Below are 20,657 nucleotides of genomic sequence, written 5' to 3' on the forward strand. Positions count from 1 at the left end.
TTAGAGCCAGTAAAATAGAAGGGATTTACAGCGAGCATCACATTTCTCAATTCTGTAAATCTAATTAAGTCCAATTGATTTCTTTATTCAAGATATGGACATTGAGTCTGTACGTATAATACACTGCGGATGTAATTGAGTTTCAGTAACACACGTAGCAGAGTAACATAACATGATTTTCCATCTGCATGAGGGTGTGTAAAGAAACATGTCATCTTAAGGTTGAACCAATTGATCTGCATCTAAGAAGCAGCGATCTTTCCGTCTGCTCGATGTGTAATTTTCCCACATCTAATCGAGATGCACTGATCTCGCGGTGTTTTCTTAGCGGACGACAAAATTAGCGAAGCATAGAATAGAAATCTGCGCCAAGCTCAGAAATGACTGGAGCCTATGACGTGAAGGAACACACATCTTTTGTGCCTGGACAATAGTGCACAACTATAATGTGGACCTATCGGCAGTGTATACAAGTTCACGTAGTCCAATGGCAAGGGTGAACTGCCCCATGTAAATCCAGAAACTGGTTAGAGCAAGGGAACATGCGTGGGCGCAGACAGATATCGTATAGAGACGCCACATTCCCTCTCCTTCTCTGGAGGTAATCAAGGGAGTCTGGCTGCTCTAGAAACACTATCGCTTACGAATAGAACCTTTCTGTCCATGGCCGATATCGGGTCTTGCATTCTTGGCTCCGAGAGTGTGGGATAGATCTGTTCACAGATGAGGTTGGCGGCTATACCGCTTGAGATAGAACTCTGTTCTCAGTATTAACTCTTGAAAGTGTTTTTCTAAAGAACAACAAGTGGGCGCCGGAAATCACGAAGCAGTGGCTTCCTCAGAAACCAAGAAACTGAAAGAAGAAGCCCAAAAACACCCAGACCCCGCGCTTCCTCTAGCAAACGGGAAGCCCAAGTGGAAAATTACATGTCGTGATCGCTTCTCTCTTGACACACAGACAATGAAGACAGTAGTCAGTCTGTCTCTCTACACACACACAATGCTGTCTCACTCTCTCGTACGACGTGGCAGTACTCTCTATCCAGGCGTTTCGGTCATTTAAATACCTTCAACTATTGTCCAATTGTCGAACAAGTCCCGCTCTCTCTTGTCGCATCTTTCTTGTTTATGTCCCTTCTAAGATCCACGTCAATTAATCATCACATTTCAATAATGCCAAAGTTAGTTTTAGTTAGACACGGTCAATCCGAATGGAACGAAAAGAACTTGTTTACCGGTTGGGTCGACGTTAGATTGTCTGCCGTCGGTGAAAAGGAAGCCGCCAGAGCTGGTGAACTTTTGAAGGAAAAGAACGTTCACCCAGATATCTTGTACACCTCCAAGTTGTCCAGAGCTATCCAAACCGCCAACATTGCTCTATCCGTCTCTGACAGATTATGGATCCCAGTTAAGAGATCCTGGAGATTAAACGAAAGACACTACGGTGCTCTACAAGGTAAGGACAAGGCTGAAACTTTGGAAAAGTACGGTGAAGAAAAATTCACCACCTGGAGAAGATCCTTCGATGTTCCACCACCAGTCATTGAAGACGACTCCCCATTCTCTCAAAAGGGTGATGCTAGATACAAGGATGTTGATCCAAATGTCTTGCCACAAACTGAATCTTTGGCTTTGGTCATTGACAGATTGTTGCCATACTGGCAAGATGTTATCGCCAAGGACTTGTTGGATGGTAAGACTGTTATGATCGCCGCCCACGGTAACTCTTTGAGAGCCTTGGTTAAGCATTTGGAAGGTATTTCCGATGCTGACATTGCCAAGTTGAACATCCCAACTGGTATCCCATTGGTCTTCGAATTGGACGAAAACTTGAAGCCAACTAAGCCATCTTACTACTTGGACCCAGAAGCTGCTGCTGCTGGTGCCGCTGCCGTCGCTGCTCAAGGTAAGAAGAAATAAACTGCTTAATAGCTAGTTTTCACCATTTCTTTCTTTCTTCTTTAACGAACGATGATACAGTAATTTAACTTCATAAATAATTAAATAAAACTTTTATAGTCAATAATGATTTTTTGGCATAACTTACTTGCATGCAGAGATATTTAATTAAATAAAAACTATGACGACAATCTTTCGTGGATCCATTGATTCCAACCATCAATATTCTTCTTGGATACACTCCCACTGATCGCCTCCACAGATCCATCTAATAAACTAAACTTGAATGCCTTTGTAGATCCCAATTCATTCAATATTTCTAGACTAGCACCATTATCATTGTCATTCATCATCTCCTCATCATCATCATCATTACTACTTGCCTTCCCCTTCACATCGCTAAGAGATTTCTTCTTTCTAACTATTATCTTATCAATCTCTCTCTCCAATGCCTCTTTGATCTTCAAGGGTGGTCTACTGGAAAATAACTCAGATTTATTACAGGCAATCAAGATGTCAATTTCATCCTCCTTCCGAGACTCAGTAACCAATATAACATCAAGCAAAAACTCCGCAGTTTTGGTCAATTCCTTGGGGTCCACAGTGGAATCCACCACAAATACAACACCAGAAACTTTCTTCAAATTCTTCAATTGATCAAATAACTTGTAACGTAGCTTGAAATGCCCGGGGAAATCAAATAAATTGAATTCATCATCCACATTCTCCACTTTACTAACCTCCTGCGACATCACAGTATTTCTCATCTCATCCCCAACTAACATATTAAATAGGGCAGTCTTCCCAGCATTTGAAGGACCAGCTAGAACAAACACTGGTTTCTTGTTGGATACACCAATCTCTTGACCGATCGCAATGGGAACCTTCACTCTCTTGCGTTGGACTAAAAAGTATACTGTGGTAAGCACCACAACTAGGACAGCCGTAAGCACTGTAACGGATAACATTTGCCTCTCTTCTCTGTCTACCTCTGTCTAATCAACTATTTCTTCTGAATCTTGTAATCTTTTGACATTTTTTTTTCTCATATCCCGAATTCAAACAACTACAACTAAACCAACTTAACTCATCTGCTAATGCAAACACAAAGCCAACCAAAGAATGCTCGCCATAAGAAGGATACCGAGTCGTCTTGCACCTCTGACGAGACGTAATAACTCTACCGCAAGGCTCCTTCCACAAACGCTGCGGGCTCAATGTCACAGACCACAAGTAGCGCTGAACCCAGATGTCGCCAAAGCCATAAACAACAACATCTTGTCCCTAGATCAGCCAAATAATCTCCGGAGAGTAGCCAAGAACAATTTCCTTAGGTTACAAACCGAGAACTTACATAGGGCCCCCTTTACTTCCCTAGAGGTGGATGCTCATATTGCATCCATCTTCGTGCAGAATTATGCAAGTGTATATCAGACTTTAATGGAGTTGAAGAAGAGAATGTCCAGTAGGGGCAAGGTATGGATGCCTGATAAGGTACTGGATGTCGGTTTTGGACCGGCTACTGGGATTGTGGCTCTTAATGATATATTTCAAGATGTTGAATTCAAACCAAGATTAAAGGATGCCGTTATACTGGGATCATTGGATATGCAAAGAAAGGCCAAGATTATATTGAGTAGACAACGTCATGAGGTAGTCGATGCCAAGGACGACGAAGATTCGATACCGAGGGAGGAAATTGTGGATGAAGTGGATGTCGCAGCGGCTGCAGATCAAGATGATCTGATAGGTGAAGTGATGACGAAGAAAATCAAAACGGTGACTCGACTTAGTGGTCGTCTCCCCGTTAAGAATAAGTACGATTTGATTATTGTGACGCAACAATTACTGCAACATGAAAGTAAATTCAATACTCAAGTGGATGAAAACCTTGAAAAATTCTTGAAATTATTGGCTCCAGGTGGGCACATTGTCATAATTGAACGTGGGAACCCTCTAGGATTTGAAATAGTGGCAAAGGCGAGACAAATCATGATAAGACCTGAGAACTATCCTGATGAACATGGGAAGATACCAAGACCATGGTTAAGAGGAGTGCAGATGGAAAATAGTGAGGCACCAACTCCAATGGAACATAATTACTATCTCAATATAGTGGCACCTTGCCCACATCATAGGAAATGTCCGTTACAAACAGGTAATCCCCATTTCTATAGTTTTAAAGAGGGTAAAGATTTGAAAACGTGTACTTTCCAGAAGTCTATAGAGAGACCGAAATTTAATATGGAGTTGAAAAGAGGGAAACTTTTGGCCACTGAATGGAACGATGAGGAAGGTGCTAGACCGAGCAGAGATCTAAGGGGTACAGGGAGACCTAATGGAAGAAATTATGAAATTGTCAACTATTCGTATTTAATTGCAGAGAGATCACTGGCTGATAAGGAAACAATTTCCAAAATTGAACAAATGAGAGAAGAACAACTACATAATTTTGAAATAGGATCCCTTGGTGATAATACCCCAGATACATGGCCAAGAATTATTTCACAGCCTATTAAGAGGAAAGGGCATGTCATCTTGGATTTATGTGCACCTTCAGGAAAGTTAGAAAAATGGACTATTCCTAAATCCTTCTCGAAGGAGATTTATCATGATGCCAGGAAGGCAATGAAGGGTGATCTTTGGGGATTAGATGCTAAGACGAAAATAAAGGGAAGAGGAAGCTTAAATGTTACCAAATTTGAGAATTTGGAAAAGGAAAGAATAAAGCAAACGAAGAAGGAGAGTAGAGTAAAGGAAAGGGAACTGGCTGAAACATTTAATCAATTATCTAATGATGAACTGGAAATTGATGAGCAGAGTGTTGAAAAGATTGAAACACTATCCACTATTTATGGTCATTACTACGAGGACGCTGAAAAGAAAGGCAATTGATTCGGAACTAATGATAAACCCCATTCATGTAAATATATAAACGTTTATTTAAGTATAGAGGTTCTGTAAATAAAAATAGCATTCTTTATTTCATTTCTATTCCAAAATAAAAACAGTTTTCTATGAACAATTATTTTAAAAATATTTTCTGTTGGTTTTTTGAATGACGATTATCTTAAATTTTTATAGTTTATATTTATGGAGTAATATACTTAATGGAGTGAACATATACAGTTTGTTTCAATTGAATCTTTATATTTTACCGTAATCCGTTAGTTTACTTTCTTCTGAAAGAGGTACCTTCAGACAACTTAGCCTTACCACCAGTTGGAGTACACAAAACAGTAGAACAGGATTCACATGTGACAGCGGTTTGGGCATGAGAGAAGACGGTGGTGATGTTCAAACAACCTGGACATTTAACATCCAAGAAGAAGGATCTTGGGCCTTGGACTAGAGTCTTTAACTTGTGCTTTCTTGCTTCAGAGGCAGCAGTTGGGTGCAATAAATCTTGAACTAAAACCTATAATAAAAGAGAAAATATAATTTTCAAAAACTGTTAGTAACTAAAATTCTATTGTTTCAAATTTAGGAATAATCGATAAGGGGTCTCGGTTAAATGAGCCTACTGGCTTGATAATAATATTCATCAAATAGATATATTCTGAAAGAGGGATTCTTTTCCAAACTTTGACGATAATCTCCATTAATTCAATATTTGATGTCCTTATCATTGCAAAATAAATATACAGCACTCTCTCTGTACGTATGTTTCCGTTTCTTTGGTAAATTCTCCTACGCAATCTGTCATAGTATCCCGGTATACTTTCATATAATACTAGTCGCTTGGAATGTATTTATTCGCTTGAAGGTATATTCTTTCTTGCTCGAATTTTAAAATATTACAATCCTCAGTAAATTCCGTTGTCCCCTTAGTGTTCATTTCCTCTGTATTGCTCTATTGTAAATTTGACATACCATATTGTATTCTTGTCGCTCTTTTGTATATTGGACTTGTCTTGGGGAACTAATTTCACCAGTGCTTCTTGATCTCTTCTATTGGTAAACTTGTTCTATATTATGGAATGGGTTTGCCACCAAAGCGGTCTTTCGCAACGTTGAACGCGATCGGAATTTTTTTAGAAAAATTTGAGATAAATTTTCTTCCTTACATTCAAAAATGTTCGGATGCTTTTAAAACATGTCTGGGTTTGTCAACAACAGTCACATCTTTGAAAAGTGACATAGTAACGTTACATGCTTAGATTGACTATTAGGATTTATTATAATATTTGAACTACGAACAAATATTTACAAGCGTGTGTATATGCAAAACAGATTAAACGGATGAAGTGTCCTTGTCAGGGGAAGAACTTTTGTCCGAACTGTGCTGTTTCATAGGAACTTCAGTCTCAGATGACGATCGCTTGAGGTAATTAAAACTGTTATCAGATAAACCGAATGTTAAATCGGGGTCTTGATTTAAATATTCAACACCATCAAATGGTGGAAATTGATCCGTAAAACATGTCTGATGTTGTTCATTTTGTTTACTTAATGGTACGTTTTGGGTTTGTTCTTGAGATCGTAAAATTATGGGTTGGTCCACATGCCGCACTTCAGTGGGTAGTAATGATTCACGTATAAAATCTTTGAAATTGGTTACTTCCTGTATTATCTCATTCTTCAAGACTATCATTTCATTCGAACCTTCAAAATTAAAATCAATTCCTCTACGGTATGTCCTTTCATCATCTAGGTCACGCCATATGGAAAAATAAGGATGTCTCAATGCCATATCGACAGTTATTCGTTGTTCAGAGTCAAATTTTAGCATTTTATTTAAGAGATCCTGGCATTCAGTTGTGGCACCAGGGAAAATATTTTCCATGGGTGGTTTCGGAATGTAAGGCAGTTGGCTCACATGATTTTTAATTGTCTTGGAACCTATATTATCTAATGCCTCCTTCGAGTGAGTCCCCAATATTTGGAATATCTTGTTCAATTGATTAACAAAATCATTCTCATGGAATATGGGTTCCTTCGTAATCAATTCTCCCAACACACAACCAGTAGACCAAACATCAATAGAGGTGGTGTAAATGTGGTGATTTAATAGTAATTCCGGAGCATGGTACCATCTTGTCGTTAAATATTCGGGACTAAATTGATTATTGTTTGCCACACCATTGGATGCCTTCTGTGCTAAACTGAACCCACAGATCTTTAATTTACAATCTGAGTTGATCAACAGATTAGATGGTCTCACGTTCCTCATGATAATATCTGCTGAATGAATATATCTTAAACCGCAAAGTATTTGGTATATAAAAAATTGATAATGGTACTCAGTTAGTGGTTGTCTTGATTTAATTATCTGTTCCATATCACATTCCATCAATTCTTCATATATGTAGATACCATTTAGGATTCCCGTCGGGTAGAATACAATATCCATATCATAGAGACTAATGATATTTTTATGGCCATTAAAGGCTTGTAAGAGTTTCAATTCTCGAAGGGCTCTCTTGGACGATTGAGTTGACCCAAATATGTTAGATATCTTCTTAATGGCAATCACAATATTTTCTGAAGAATGGGAATAAGATGCAGACAAAACAATACCGTAGGAGCCACGACTAATTTCCGTCAACGGTCTAAAACCTTGACGAACAATAAAATCCTGGTTCGACACCTTGAACGTTTTATGTAATTGGCCATGCGTCATTACTGTTTTGGATATTTTCCAAAGGAGAAGTTGGAAACAAAACAAAGAGCTAAGAAAAACAACATTATAGAGAGAATCGTTGAGAGGATTAAACTTTTACTAGATAATAGAATACACCGGTTTTTAAGTAACGAATGGTATGGAGACGTATATTTTATAGTTTCCAAATATACATTTTAGGAAATGTAATGGGCAAGGCCAGAAGTATTATGCTGGTTTAGATATTGTCTTCCCACCGTCGTTTTCCAGATTGGAAAATAATCTTTACGCTATTTTTAGTACTCATTCAAAGGCCGTAGCGTCCGCGAGAAAATCTGTGTCGCCAATGCTGACATGACCTATCCGGTTCTTTGCCATTGCTTACAGACAGGCAAAGAGGGTAGGGCAGATAGATTGGCCCCTCGAAAGGGACGCTCACTACTGGTAATCTTACCACTTGCATGCAAGTCGCCGATGGGGTCGCCCCGATTCTTGAATCATTACAAATGACGTACTATCCTTGGCAATTCATTCTCGCACCTGCATTATATTGTTGCTGTTCATAGTAGCTACACCGTAGTTGTGTTCGAATTACTGTCAATCAGTATATTTGTGATACTCCAACTCTCTGACATGGCTTATAACTGAAAGCACATGATCTCCGTTGACTAAGTAAGACATTACAAACTTAGTGAAAGGACTTAACAACGTCTTGAGTTGCTATCTCAAAATAACAGGCAGATGAAGCTCTTCTATAAATTTTTTGTGAGATTCAAGCACGACCTCATTGAAAGACTTAGCTTATTTAGTAAATTGAACATTAGCAGTCAATTTTTGAAAGATGATTCATATGGTAATCATAGCTTCTTCAATTCTCCTCATCGTCATCTTCATCAAATACTGATTTTGGTGGTAACGGAGTTCTGACTTGAGCCACCGACAGGCTTACGGGTTTTGAAATGAATGGGCACGTGTCTAATGTAATTTTTCCAACGTTAGAATTCAGTAAAGTATAATTCTTAGAACTATCTGAATCCATGCCATCTTCATCTCTCATGAGTTCTTGTGCGTGAACTAATGCATGATGGGATCCTGTCATGGCATTCGGTGGTCCTTCACAAAGAGAGTAGTCAAATTCAGGGGGTGGCGATGGTGGCGGAGATATAAGGAATAGCTTCTTTTGTGGCGGCAGTTGTAAATATTCCTTCTTGGAAGTGTACTTCCCATCGATCATTGAATAATTGAAATGTAAGCATCGTAACGAATCTGAACTTTCTCTGGAGGTCTCCATGATGCGTTGAGAGATTTGGTGATCCGGACAGATTAAAAGCACTCGTTTAAACTTGTTTAGAATAATTATTTGAAGCGGATCATCGATATTTACCTGATAATGGAGGAGAATCTTTTCAGTTAACCATTGCTGTAAAGCATCAATGGTAGAAGGTGCTGTGACATCGATATCAGTAGCTGTGACAATAACCGTATCTGTGACTAGCGAATCATTCATATTGGTAGGGGAAGCAACCATTTATCCAGGGCAATAACGGTTAATTTTACTCTTGAGGGATCATTGGGCAAAATATATCAAGATGAAACTTCGAGTTACGTAAGACAATATAATAATATTGTCTTTTCCGAGAATCAGCGCATTAACAATCTACCGGTAAATTTATAAGTTGATGGTACAAGGGAAGAGTTAAATGGGTACAAGAACAAACCAGCGTTACTAGGCGATTGAATAATGTATTCGAGAGCTAGCTTCTTAGGTAGAGCAAGGGGTATATCCCTAGCGTTAAAAACAAATAATTGTTTGGCGAATTCCGTCCGAATTAGACGAATTTCATCATCCATCTATACAGCGGGACAATATGTTATACAACCAAGGCAAAGAGAACCTGTAAAACCTACAAACATTGGTGCATGTCATAATAGCCTATTAGCATTCTCAAGGAGAAGCCTCTTCACCGAAACGTTACATTCATGCGCCAAATGTCAAAGAACGTCAGATATGCTGACCAAAACGTAAGTACAGAGCCACCCATAATGCCACATCGAGTAAGAAATGACAATATAACCAGTTAACTCAACCACCCAATGATGTGTCAATATTATAAAGGTTGCCGTTACAATTATACCTTGAGAACCACGTGAATATCACATGGGTTTTTCTATAAGCGCTAAATATGAATTATTTCATTATAAGCGAAACGGTGGCAAATATACCTTTCTGATAACAAGGAACGTCCATCCAGTAAGACAGCAAACAGGTCAATTGAAGGTTACACATTACTATCTTTGCTTAATTAGAATTTCTAATAGGTTCTAGATACTTTACCAATTGATTGTTCACCAAAATTGATTATCTCACTGTCACTTTCCGATATCGCATACTCCCTTAATTTGCCAATCGTACTAACATTATTCTAAACATTATGACTAGTGCTACTGTAAATCGTGAAGTTCTTCCAACGAATGTAACTCCATTGCATTATGACCTTCAAATTGAACCTGATTTCAAGGATTTCAAATTTGATGGGTTGGCAAAGATTGATTTGAAGATCAACGATGAAAATACCGACTTTATTAAATTGAACACGTTAGAAATTGATATTCACTCTGTCAAACTTGCTAAAGATATTAAGCCTTCAAGTATTGAATACAATAAAGAGGACCAAATCAGCGAATTTTATTTCCCAAAGGGGACTATGGCAAAATTAGCAGGTTCAGCTACTTTGGAAATTAAGTTTACCGGTATTCTAAATGATCAAATGGCTGGTTTCTACAGAGCTAAATATGTTGATAAGCTAACGGGAGAAACTAAATATATGGCTACCACTCAAATGGAACCTACTGACGCAAGAAGAGCATTCCCATGTTTTGATGAACCAAGTTTAAAAGCTACCTACGCTATCACTTTGATATCTGATCCAACATTGACACACTTATCTAACATGGATGTGAAGAGCGAAAATGTCGTTGATGGGAAGAAGGTAACCTCTTTCAATACCACACCAAAGATGTCCACCTATTTAGTGGCATTCATCGTCGCTGATTTGAAATATGTTGAGTGTAAAGATTTTAGAATTCCCGTGAGAGTGTATGCCACTCCAGGTAATGAAAAGGATGGTCAATTTGCCGCTGATTTAACTGCTAAAACATTGAATTTCTTTGAAAAGACATTTGGTATTCAATACCCATTACCCAAAATGGACAATGTTGCTGTTCATGAATTCTCAGCAGGAGCAATGGAAAATTGGGGGTTAGTTACATATAGAGTCGTTGATGTCTTATTAGACAAGGAAAACTCAACTTTGGATCGTATTGAAAGAGTTGCCGAAGTTGTTCAACATGAATTGGCTCATCAATGGTTCGGTAACTTAGTTACCATGGATTGGTGGGAAGGTTTATGGTTGAATGAAGGTTTTGCAACGTGGATGTCCTGGTACTCTTGTAACAAGTTTGAACCTGAATGGAATGTTTGGCAAGAATATGTCACTGACACATTACAACATGCTTTGGCGTTAGATTCGTTAAGATCATCTCATCCAGTGGAGGTGCCAGTCAAGAAGGCAGATGAAATCAATCAAATTTTCGACGCTATTTCATACTCTAAGGGGGCTTCCTTGTTGAGAATGATTTCCAAATGGTTAGGTGAAGACGTATTCATTAAAGGGGTTTCTCAATATTTAACTAAATTCAAGTATGGAAACGCTAAGACAGAAGATTTATGGGAGGCTTTGTCTGTTGCATCAGGGAAAGACGTTTCTGCCGTGATGAATATTTGGACTAAAAAAGTAGGGTTCCCTGTAATTACCGTTAAAGAAGATGGCAATAAGATTACCTTGACTCAAAATCGTTATTTATCTACTGGTGATGTAAAGGCAGAAGAGGATGAAACCTTATACCCTGTATTTTTAGCTATTAAGAGCAAAGATGGAGTTGATAATTCATTGACTCTAAACGAGAAAACTAAGACGGTTGAATTGAAGGATTCTGAATTTTTCAAATTGAACAGTGAACAATCTGGTATTTACATTACATCCTACACTGATGAAAGGTGGGCTAAATTCGGTAAACAATCTGAGTTATTATCTGTGGAAGATCGTATTGGGTTAGTCGCTGACGCAAAATCACTTGCTTCATCTGGTTATACATCTACTACTAATTTCTTAAATTTAGTAGCCAACTGGAACAAGGAAGAATCATTTGTTGTATTGGAACAAATTTTAAACAGTATCGGTTCTTTGAAGGCAACGTGGGCTTTCGAACCTGAAGAAGTCAGAGATGCTTTAAACACCTTTACAAGAGGCTTGGTTTCTAAAAGAGCTCATGAATTGGGATATCAATTCTCAAACTCTGACTCGTTTGCTACTCAACGTATGAAGGTTGCTCTATTTGGGGCTGCATGCAGTTCAAGAGACCCTATTGTTGAAAAGGCCGCTTTAGATATGTTTGCCAAATATGTTGAAGGTGACAAGAAGGCAATTCCAGCTTTGATCAAACCAATTGTTTTTAATGCTGTAGCTAGAGCTGGTAAACCAGAAGACTATGAAAGACTTTTCAATATTTATAAGAATCCAATCAATAATGATGAAAAATTGGCAGCTTTGAGGACGTTAGGTAGATTTAAAGATTCCAAACTATTAGAAAGAACGCTAAGTTATTTGTTGGATGGCACTGTATTAAATCAAGATATTTATATTCCTATGCAAGGAATGAGGTCTCACAAGGAGGGTATTGAAGCGTTATGGGGATGGTTACAAAAGAACTGGGATGAGGTCTCTAAGAGACTACCACCCGGTTTATCAATGCTGGGTTCCGTTGTGGTTATCTGTACCTCAGGTTTCACCTCTTTTAAGTCTATTGATGAAATCAAGAAATTCTTTAATACAAAGTCTACTAAGGGTTTTGACCAAAACTTAGCCCAATCATTAGATACTATTACATCAAAGGCTCAATGGTTAAATAGAGACCGTGATTTGGTGAAGGATTATTTGAAAAAGAATGGATATTCCAAATAATTCGAATGATGAAATGTGGGACTTTATCCAGTTCTGTAATAACATTTATGAAACATATAAATATTTTTGAAGCTCTTAATTGAAATAATATTTATTATATAAAGAATTATGATGTGTTTTTCAAAGTGGAATCAATGAAGTATGTTGATTACTTAAGCTCAACGCGAAATAAGTTCAAAGAGATGTGAACATTTAGCTTTACGCGTTTATCTTTACATAGATTCGAGGAAAAGAATTTCTATTTAGAGCTTCAATTGGGTTCTATTCCACAAACTACGGCCTAAGTAATAGTAAACTAAAAATGACAATTAATCAAGAAGAGCAAAATACACAAAAATTAGTGATTCTACCGAATTCGTTAACCAAAAATGCAAACACGTCCATACAAGTTTTTTCATTACCTCATCCTTCAAATATCACTTCCAAACCTCGTATTGCACTAATTCAAGGAATTGATAACCAATTATTTCAAGTTCATACTCATAGTTTTGGTAGGAGCTCAGCTTATAATTATCGTTCTGATCTGGCTAATGAAAAGTATCATTATACGAAGGACTCTAAACCTGTAAAATCCACATTTTTGGTAAACGAGGAGCACAGAGAAGATGGTTATATCTTGGAATCCTCTGAATTTCAGTTCACAACTAAATATAATGTGGTGTTTAATCTAATAGGATTTTTTTTCAAAGATGCGAGTGAAGTGGAACAGGAGTGTGATTACATTAAACCTCTGGTGAAAAACGAAACCATAAAAGTAGATGACAAGTTTCTGCCGTTGAGAGACTACCACGATTTACTGGTCGATACATATGATAAACAATGGATGAACATCTCTTTGAAAACGCTAGAAAATGCATTGAGCGAAATTAGTGAGGTCATTGAGGAAGCTGGAGATAAGTATTATAAAATAACAAGGGAAAAAATCACTAATGTACTGATTTCTAGGGTTCAGAAGATAGTCGAAAACTTCCCAAAAAGTTTACCAATCCCCATTGATTATCCTGATGAGATTAAACACTGTGCGAAGGTAACGCTGGCTTGTAATCTGTTAATATCTTTGATTCCGAAGATGGCATATGAAGACTTGATTGTCTTTGAGTCTTCTGATGATGCTAAACTAAATATTTCAGGATTGATTTCAAAGTTCAAAAAATATGAGGATGAGCATGCAGCAGCAATTGTCGAAAAAGATATACTAATCAATGCGGCGATATCTGTTGGCTTAGGCGAGAACAGTGGAAAGAGGAATAAGGTATCCAAGCCAGTCATCAAGAAGAAAGAAGTGATAAAGAAGAAGGTTGCCATTGGTAAAGGTGCAATTGATGGGTTCTTCAAAAAAGGGAAATAGCCTATCACTTAGCATTTTACATTTCAATATATGACGGCGCTATCTACGATCAATTTACCACCACAGAGACAAAATGGATCCAAGAAAAAACACCCGACGAATTATATTCCCTTTATTACTAACAACAGGCAATTTCGTTTTCTTTCCAATTTAATTGACACTTGTATTATATATAAAGAGTTATTTAGCAATTGTAATATCCAATGAAAGTTTTCATCTCCTAAACAAAGAGAATAAGGGCAATTAATATGAAAAAAGACACTAGTGTTAAATGGGAACCGAAGGACCCATCAGAATTGGACTTATCCAATGTTAGAGCAGCAATTTTCGGTGGTACCGGTGGATTAGGAAGGGCAATAAGTCGTCAATTGGCGGAAAGAGGTGCAGACGTGTTGGTTGTCGGTAGGACCTTCCGGGATCAAGATATGGAAAAGATTAAGTTTTTAAAGGCTGATTTAAGTTTGGTTACAGAAGCAGACAGAGTAGCTAACGAAATTCCAGCAAAGTATTTTACTCACTTCGTTTTTACCACTGGTATTATTGCAGCTCCAAAAAGGGAAGAAACTGCGGAAGGGCTTGAAAGAGATATGGCAATCAGTTACCTAAGCAGGTACGTTCTCATGAATCAATTGGCTCCTCATTTAGGAGAAAGTTTACCAAAGGATGGACCTAAACCAAAGGTATTCATTATGGGGTTCCCAGGTAGTGGACAAACAGGTAACCCAGAAGACATGAATTCCGAAGCGTCTTATGGAGCAATTTCAACCCACATGAACACGGTCGCTGCAAATGAGGCTCTAGTATTGGATGCAACGAAAAGATATCCAAACATTGCTACATTTGGCTTAAATCCTGGGCTAATCAAAACTGATATTCGTAATAATTATTTGGGAGAGGGATCGATTTTATCAAGAACTGTGGAATGGATCATTGGGTGGACCCATCAAAGTCCTGCTGACTATGCCAAGAAGATATGTTCACTACTAGTCTCCCCTGATATTGAAGGACACAGTGGAGCAATGTTTGATTGCTATGGTAATGCTATCCTGCAATCACCAGGTTTAACTCCGGAAGTAGTTGACAACTTTATGAAGAATTCTAAAGCTCTAGTGGTTCGCGCTCTTGCCAAAAAACCTGATGAAACAGCATCAAAGGTGCCTGTATAATTGAGTCAATTATTCTTTCCCATTATTGAATTTTTTTTGCTATAAGTTGCTTTTTATAAAGTATATTCTTTTGTAACATATAAATCTATATGCTTTAGTTGTGTGTAATATTTACCAAATATCTTCCTGGTATCTATTAGATGTTTTTAACATCTTTATAACTTCAATAGCGTCGTCTTCTGACACTCCCTTCTCTTTCATGACAATGTCCAGTAAAGTTTTATGAACATCTTTTGCCATTCTTCCTGCATCACCACAGACATAGAGGAATGCCCCATCTTGAATTAATTGCCATATCAGTTTACTTTGTTCCCGCAATTTATCTTGGACATATATTTTTGGTGTACCTGGAACTCTAGAAAATGCAACATTCATTTCAAATGATTCTCCCAATATTGTGGCATATTGAATCCATTCCTCCCTATACAAGTAATCATCCTCATTTCTGCAACCATAAAATAAGAGGTGTTTTCCCAATTTGATGCTGCGGTCACTTTCTAATAGATTTACACGATCTCTTACAAATCCTCTAAATGGAGCAACACCTGTTCCCGGTCCAATCATAATAACAGGAGCAGATGGATTGGTTGGTAATCTAAATGTTGATTTACGAACATGGATTGGCAATTTATAATCCCTAAATAAATCTCTGGGACCATTTAAATCATAATGAACCGGTAATGGGTTTGACTCTGAGCCTAACATTTTATTTTCAGCCAATTGAATGTTCCTTAATAGATTTGTGGTAACACCAACGACATTAGTATTAGATTTAGGTTCAATTGAATTCTCTACCACTGATGTGACATGAATAGAATCTTTATCTAATGATGAGGACGAAGAAATGGAATAATAACGGGGTAGAAGATGTGGGATTGTCTCTATCAAGAATCCCCACGGTACAGTTTCCCACTTGATACCACCTGATAAATATAGTATAGCATCAGCAATGTTGAAAAATTTAGAAGTGATTTCTGTTTGAAATTTATTCTTATCGTTAGATAAGATTGTTAGTTTCTCTTTGATATCATTGTTGGGCGCAAATTGGATCAAATGGCCAAAAAATTGTCTGGATACTGGGCCTGTAATTTCCATGTAATATCTAACAGCTGCACCTATAGTTGTTGGCAATGGGAATGGTACTTTGATAGTTGGATCCAATTGTCTCATATTAAAGATTGTTTCAGGATTTAAATTGAAAGCGACTAAGAACTGTTCTACTTTTTCATTCGCATTAGATGGCCAAATACCCAAATGATCACCTGTGGAATAAGTTAAATTAGTGTTTGAAATATCAAACTCACTGTGTATGCAATTACGATCATCCGATTTGAAAAGTTCTCGAGAATTACTGATATGTCCCAGATATGGCTCAGATATACTAAATGGGCCATTTATTTCCCCCTTTAGCAAAGCGGATGGTAGATAATTTTTGGTTGGTTCACCAAGAGAAGTATTTGAGTCAATAGTGTCCAAAATTTCTAATTGGAAGGACGGTTTGAATTTTTGTTCTTGTTCGTCAAGGCTCAATACATTTTTCAATTCTCCCATTATAAGTTCCTTCCATGTCAAATAATCTTCATCTGTAGAACCAGTAGCATCATCCCCTTCACCAATAGATCCAAGTAAGCTTGCCCCGGCCGCTTGTAGATACTTCTGCACTTTCCTTGCAGCTCCATTATAGAACTCATAGGTAGAGTTACCTAACCCAAAAACGGTGAACCTCAGATTTTCCAGAGAGCTTTCACTTGCGGTACTGATGAAGTTTTCAAACTTGACAGCCCCATCTGGGAAATCACCTTCACCATAAGTGGACATAAAGATGGAAACAATAACATTCTCAGGTAGTTCATTCAAGGAACCGTAATCGTATAATTCCAGATCACCGCAAAGAACGTTTAGATCAAATTTTGCTGTTAGTTCCTTTGCAAATTTCTTGGCATAATCTTCTGCAGTTCCTGTTTGGGAGCCAAATAAAACCAAATAATTTTTGTTGTTCTCAGTTAACACATGCGCAATATCTCTGGAGCTTGAATTAACAGCAGAGATCGCATCGTCATTAGAAAATATGAGTTCCTTGATTGTTTCTAGATATTTGTATAGCAGGAACAATGCAACGAGTACCACGACCACGATCAAATCTGTGCTATTCATATGGATTTCAAATATTAGTTATCGCTTCTAATCAATTAGCCACGTTAATTTCAAGAGCACTTTAGGAAAAACCATTTCCTGTCCAAAAATTGAAGTTCAATAGGAGATGTAATATATAATATGTACGTAGATAGAAACACAATATACCTGAATGGGCCATTTGCGATTGGCGTTAAACGAACCTACAAGGATAATCTGTTGAAATGAAATCTTGAACGAGCCTCGAGAATCGTACAAATCAAAGGAATTTCCCGATCTATCCATTTTCGGAATTACGCGGTGAAATTTCAAAATGTTTCATTACGTAGATGAACAGGTAACATCAGTGCCAGTATATGAATAAATCTTCAGCAATGCATGGGGACAATAGGGAGTTGAGATATATATGTGCGTGTGCGTGTGTGCGTGCCAGAGACACGTCTTTTGAAGTCCGGGCATTGTTAATGTAGATAAACCGTCTTTCAATCCCTTGGATACGCATCACCTACACTCTTTTTGACGTCTTCTCTTATTCCCTCCGCCTGAGGCCCATCCAAGCCCGTCACTTCCTTGACTAATGCTGTTAATGAATCTAAATCGAATTCTACCTGAGTTCGTCTCCCAATACGATAAAGTATTACTTCGCCTGCCACATCAGATTTTTCTTCCATTTTGGTAACGTATTCTCTTCTTTCTAGAATTTTCATCAATTCGTCTATATTCCAATTAATGACTGGGATTCGGTTCCCATCAGTAGGAACCCCAAATTTTTCTAAGTGGGTCAATAATTCCTGATGAAGAATATTGTTTTTGGAAAAGATAATAGCACATAATACAACACTAAGCAGCCCTTTGAAGACCAAGTCCTGGTCTACATTCAGTTTACTCTCCAAAGTATTGGAACTCTCGAGGCCCATATCATCACCAACATATTCCCCATTGACAATCAAATCTTCATATGTTCTTATGCTTTGTAATAACTTGAATTCATCAAAATTGTTAAGATAAGGCATTTTATTCAGAAGAATAAAGTGTTTTGCCCTTGAATCTATGAATTCGATTAAGTCTTTTGACTTTGATTGAGTAGATTTGGTAGCGTTAGCAGCAATCTTAGCTTGTAGCCCTTTTAGCTCGTATCCATAAACATCGCCTAGGATTTTATTGATCTCAATAAACATGGTATTAAAACTAATGGTTTTTCCGACATTCTCTTCCTTGTACATCTCAGCAAGTGTCTTTTTCAGTTTAGCATCTGAGATAATTGTGTTTTGACTCTCCGCAGTGGAAAGGATATACCTGACAGCTTTTCTTGCCACAATCACCTTCTTATTATCATATGTGGATGCAGTTCCCTCTTGATATTCCTCGTCGATGCTCATGTTCTTGAGTATGGGTCCTTCGTTGTCTAGTGCTTCACTGTCAAGACTGCGAAGAACATCTCTTGTGCGAAATGAATTTTGCTTTACGCGTCAGATAGTTTTTAAACGCGTACCTAGCGCTAACGTTTTATATTATCAATAGTAATCGTAATTTAGGAAGTGTTCAAAATTAATTAATGAGTGAACCTTTCGATTTAATTCCTACTATTTTTCCCAAGAATATATAGCTTTTTCTTGTTAAGGAAGCTTTATAAAGGTCTCTGACACTAATTCAACAGCTCTAAGAGATGACAGTTCCCAATGTCGTATTCTTCGATGGGTACCTACTTCAAATTAAGTTAAGAATGTAATCTAAAAAATCGAAAGTAAAGTCCACCTTCACCTTGTATAAAAAGTTATTTTCAGTACGTAAATTCACTAAAATGGAGTGATACAAATATCAACTTAATATTCTAAACGACCTTCAACTTGGGACCAGAAAGATTTCACATAAGCAGTCTGTTCTTCTTCTCCACAACCTCCTCTAATGGCAAAGTAGCATCTTCTGTCCACTGGAATTTGCCATTCATCCTTATTACCACCAACCATTCTACCGCCTGCTTCCTCCAGGATACACCAACCAGCACAAACATCCCAGGCCCAGCAGCCACCTTCCCAATATGAATCTAACATACCTGCAGCGACATAGCACATGTTCATTGCTGCACTTCCTACACTTCTGAACCCATGAACATAACCTCCTTTATCACTCAATAGGTTCTTGTAAGTAGCCATCTTCTTATCAAAGTTTCCATCAGGACCTTCAGTTCTTTCAGCTCCACCTTCCAATCCCACTACGGATTTTTGCAAAGTTAATGGTCTCTTCTTAACATCGATCTTCTTTTCATTCAAATATGCACCATTTCCCTTAGATCCATGGAACAATTGATCCAAATGTGGGTTATAAACCGCACCGACGACAGGTTTACCATTTTCAGCTAAACCCAAAGAAGTGCAACTGTAAGGATATCCATGAATGAAATTTGTAGTCCCATCGATGGGGTCGACAATAAATGTCGGATCAGCAGTTATCTTAGTCTCACCAACCACGTAGCTTTCTTCACCGATAAATTTAAAATTAGGGTATTTCGCATTTAGTTCCTTCTTGATAATAGCTTCCACTTGTTTATCAACCACAGTAACTAAATCAACCTCATTGGCCTTGTCATCGTATGAACTGAAATTGGTACCCGTATGTGTTTTGACGATAGGACCGATCTCTTCACGAAGCAACTTGACTAAAGTGGTTTCAATTTCTTTCAATTCTTGTTTCGAGAGTGGCATATTTCAAAGAGTTATATAATCTACTTGGTGAAATGCAAGTGAATGAGTATATAAGCACTTATCGACGATATTACGGTCGAGGAATTGGTGTCCTTATATAACTGTTGGAGCTGCAAGAGAGAGTAACTGGGAAAAAGCAAGGCAAGTTGTCGGACTCATCCATCACTCGGAGGCCTGTGCTCCATCTTTTCTACACTTTATTCTTAGAGGAAAACCAGGATTGAGAACGTGGGGTCTGTCATTGCAACCATACAGGAAACTGTTTCACTGTTACTGTGAGCTTGGTCTCTTTGCTCTTATAACTCCGAACCCCTCGTGGACCTCAATACGTAATAAGAAAGCTCGGAGCAGAGAAATCTAAAGAGAATTCTCATGATGAATAGACTACTCTTGCGTCCCTTTTCCAAAAATGCGAGATTACTAGCATTATCTGATGTACAACTGACACTCTTCTCGAAGCCTAATTGTGGACTTTGCGAGGAGGCAAAGGAAAACCTGCAAGAACTTCTCGATGATGAGAAGCTGAAATCGGCCCATATTAAGTTGAAAGAGGTTAATATCAATGAGTTGCAGAACCAAAAGTGGTGGAAGGCATATTGTTTCGATATTCCTGTCCTTCATATAGAAAATACCGCAAATAAGGATTTAATAGAAAAGGTCTTCCATCGCATGGATGAGGAGGAAATATTGGGTAAAATCAACAAGGTAAAGTGACATGTGGATGCACATTGTTAAGTATATGTACAATGGAGGGTAATATTATCTTATTTAGCAACACTATTTCAA

General features: G+C 37.8%; 13 protein-coding genes across 13 annotated transcripts; 6 read left to right on the top strand and 7 right to left on the bottom strand.

Moving 5' to 3' along the window:
- Positions 1-1,128: 1,128 nt before the first annotated feature.
- GPM1 (phosphoglycerate mutase GPM1) lies at positions 1,129-1,920 on the top strand (the record flags this gene model as incomplete). The annotated part of the gene is made up of 1 exon (XM_003677028.1): positions 1,129-1,920. The coding sequence occupies one exon, from the start codon at positions 1,129-1,131 to the stop codon at positions 1,918-1,920; it is 792 nt and encodes a 263-aa protein (XP_003677076.1).
- A 158-nt stretch (positions 1,921-2,078) lies between these two features.
- On the bottom strand, positions 2,079-2,867 carry SRP102 (Signal recognition particle receptor subunit beta; the record flags this gene model as incomplete). Its single annotated transcript, XM_003677029.1, has 1 exon — positions 2,079-2,867. The coding sequence occupies one exon, from the start codon at positions 2,865-2,867 to the stop codon at positions 2,079-2,081; it is 789 nt and encodes a 262-aa protein (XP_003677077.1).
- Positions 2,868-3,021: 154 nt separating this feature from the next.
- On the top strand, positions 3,022-4,794 carry RSM22 (tRNA methyltransferase RSM22; the record flags this gene model as incomplete). The annotated part of the gene is made up of 1 exon (XM_003677030.1): positions 3,022-4,794. One exon carries the CDS (start codon positions 3,022-3,024, stop codon positions 4,792-4,794), a length of 1,773 nt encoding a protein of 590 aa, XP_003677078.1.
- Positions 4,795-5,071: 277 nt separating this feature from the next.
- On the bottom strand, positions 5,072-5,775 carry RPS27A (40S ribosomal protein eS27; the record flags this gene model as incomplete). Its single annotated transcript, XM_003677031.1, has 2 exons — positions 5,072-5,317; positions 5,773-5,775. The coding sequence occupies 2 exons, from the start codon at positions 5,773-5,775 to the stop codon at positions 5,072-5,074; spliced, it is 249 nt and encodes an 82-aa protein (XP_003677079.1).
- A 358-nt stretch (positions 5,776-6,133) lies between these two features.
- NCAS0F02410 (uncharacterized protein) lies at positions 6,134-7,522 on the bottom strand (the record flags this gene model as incomplete). The annotated part of the gene is made up of 1 exon (XM_003677032.1): positions 6,134-7,522. One exon carries the CDS (start codon positions 7,520-7,522, stop codon positions 6,134-6,136), a length of 1,389 nt encoding a protein of 462 aa, XP_003677080.1.
- Positions 7,523-8,369: 847 nt separating this feature from the next.
- On the bottom strand, positions 8,370-9,029 carry RCN1 (Rcn1p; the record flags this gene model as incomplete). Its single annotated transcript, XM_003677033.1, has 1 exon — positions 8,370-9,029. The coding sequence occupies one exon, from the start codon at positions 9,027-9,029 to the stop codon at positions 8,370-8,372; it is 660 nt and encodes a 219-aa protein (XP_003677081.1).
- A 904-nt stretch (positions 9,030-9,933) lies between these two features.
- NCAS0F02430 (M1 family metallopeptidase) lies at positions 9,934-12,522 on the top strand (the record flags this gene model as incomplete). Its single annotated transcript, XM_003677034.1, has 1 exon — positions 9,934-12,522. The coding sequence occupies one exon, from the start codon at positions 9,934-9,936 to the stop codon at positions 12,520-12,522; it is 2,589 nt and encodes an 862-aa protein (XP_003677082.1).
- A 301-nt stretch (positions 12,523-12,823) lies between these two features.
- Positions 12,824-13,870, top strand: RNH202 (Rnh202p; the record flags this gene model as incomplete). The annotated part of the gene is made up of 1 exon (XM_003677035.1): positions 12,824-13,870. One exon carries the CDS (start codon positions 12,824-12,826, stop codon positions 13,868-13,870), a length of 1,047 nt encoding a protein of 348 aa, XP_003677083.1.
- A 248-nt stretch (positions 13,871-14,118) lies between these two features.
- NCAS0F02450 (putative short-chain dehydrogenase/reductase) lies at positions 14,119-15,036 on the top strand (the record flags this gene model as incomplete). The annotated part of the gene is made up of 1 exon (XM_003677036.1): positions 14,119-15,036. The coding sequence occupies one exon, from the start codon at positions 14,119-14,121 to the stop codon at positions 15,034-15,036; it is 918 nt and encodes a 305-aa protein (XP_003677084.1).
- A 111-nt stretch (positions 15,037-15,147) lies between these two features.
- On the bottom strand, positions 15,148-17,190 carry NCAS0F02460 (NADPH--cytochrome P450 reductase; the record flags this gene model as incomplete). The annotated part of the gene is made up of 1 exon (XM_003677037.1): positions 15,148-17,190. One exon carries the CDS (start codon positions 17,188-17,190, stop codon positions 15,148-15,150), a length of 2,043 nt encoding a protein of 680 aa, XP_003677085.1.
- Positions 17,191-17,651: 461 nt separating this feature from the next.
- NSE3 (Smc5-Smc6 complex subunit NSE3) lies at positions 17,652-18,548 on the bottom strand (the record flags this gene model as incomplete). The annotated part of the gene is made up of 1 exon (XM_003677038.1): positions 17,652-18,548. One exon carries the CDS (start codon positions 18,546-18,548, stop codon positions 17,652-17,654), a length of 897 nt encoding a protein of 298 aa, XP_003677086.1.
- A 444-nt stretch (positions 18,549-18,992) lies between these two features.
- On the bottom strand, positions 18,993-19,871 carry INM2 (inositol monophosphate 1-phosphatase INM2; the record flags this gene model as incomplete). The annotated part of the gene is made up of 1 exon (XM_003677039.1): positions 18,993-19,871. One exon carries the CDS (start codon positions 19,869-19,871, stop codon positions 18,993-18,995), a length of 879 nt encoding a protein of 292 aa, XP_003677087.1.
- A 372-nt stretch (positions 19,872-20,243) lies between these two features.
- Positions 20,244-20,585, top strand: MGP12 (Mgp12p; the record flags this gene model as incomplete). Its single annotated transcript, XM_003677040.1, has 1 exon — positions 20,244-20,585. The coding sequence occupies one exon, from the start codon at positions 20,244-20,246 to the stop codon at positions 20,583-20,585; it is 342 nt and encodes a 113-aa protein (XP_003677088.1).
- Between the last annotated feature and the right edge of the window lie 72 nt (positions 20,586-20,657).

Source organism: Naumovozyma castellii, chromosome 6 (genome assembly GCF_000237345.1).
Source record: "Naumovozyma castellii chromosome 6, complete genome".
NCBI classification, from domain to species: domain Eukaryota; kingdom Fungi; phylum Ascomycota; class Saccharomycetes; order Saccharomycetales; family Saccharomycetaceae; genus Naumovozyma; species Naumovozyma castellii.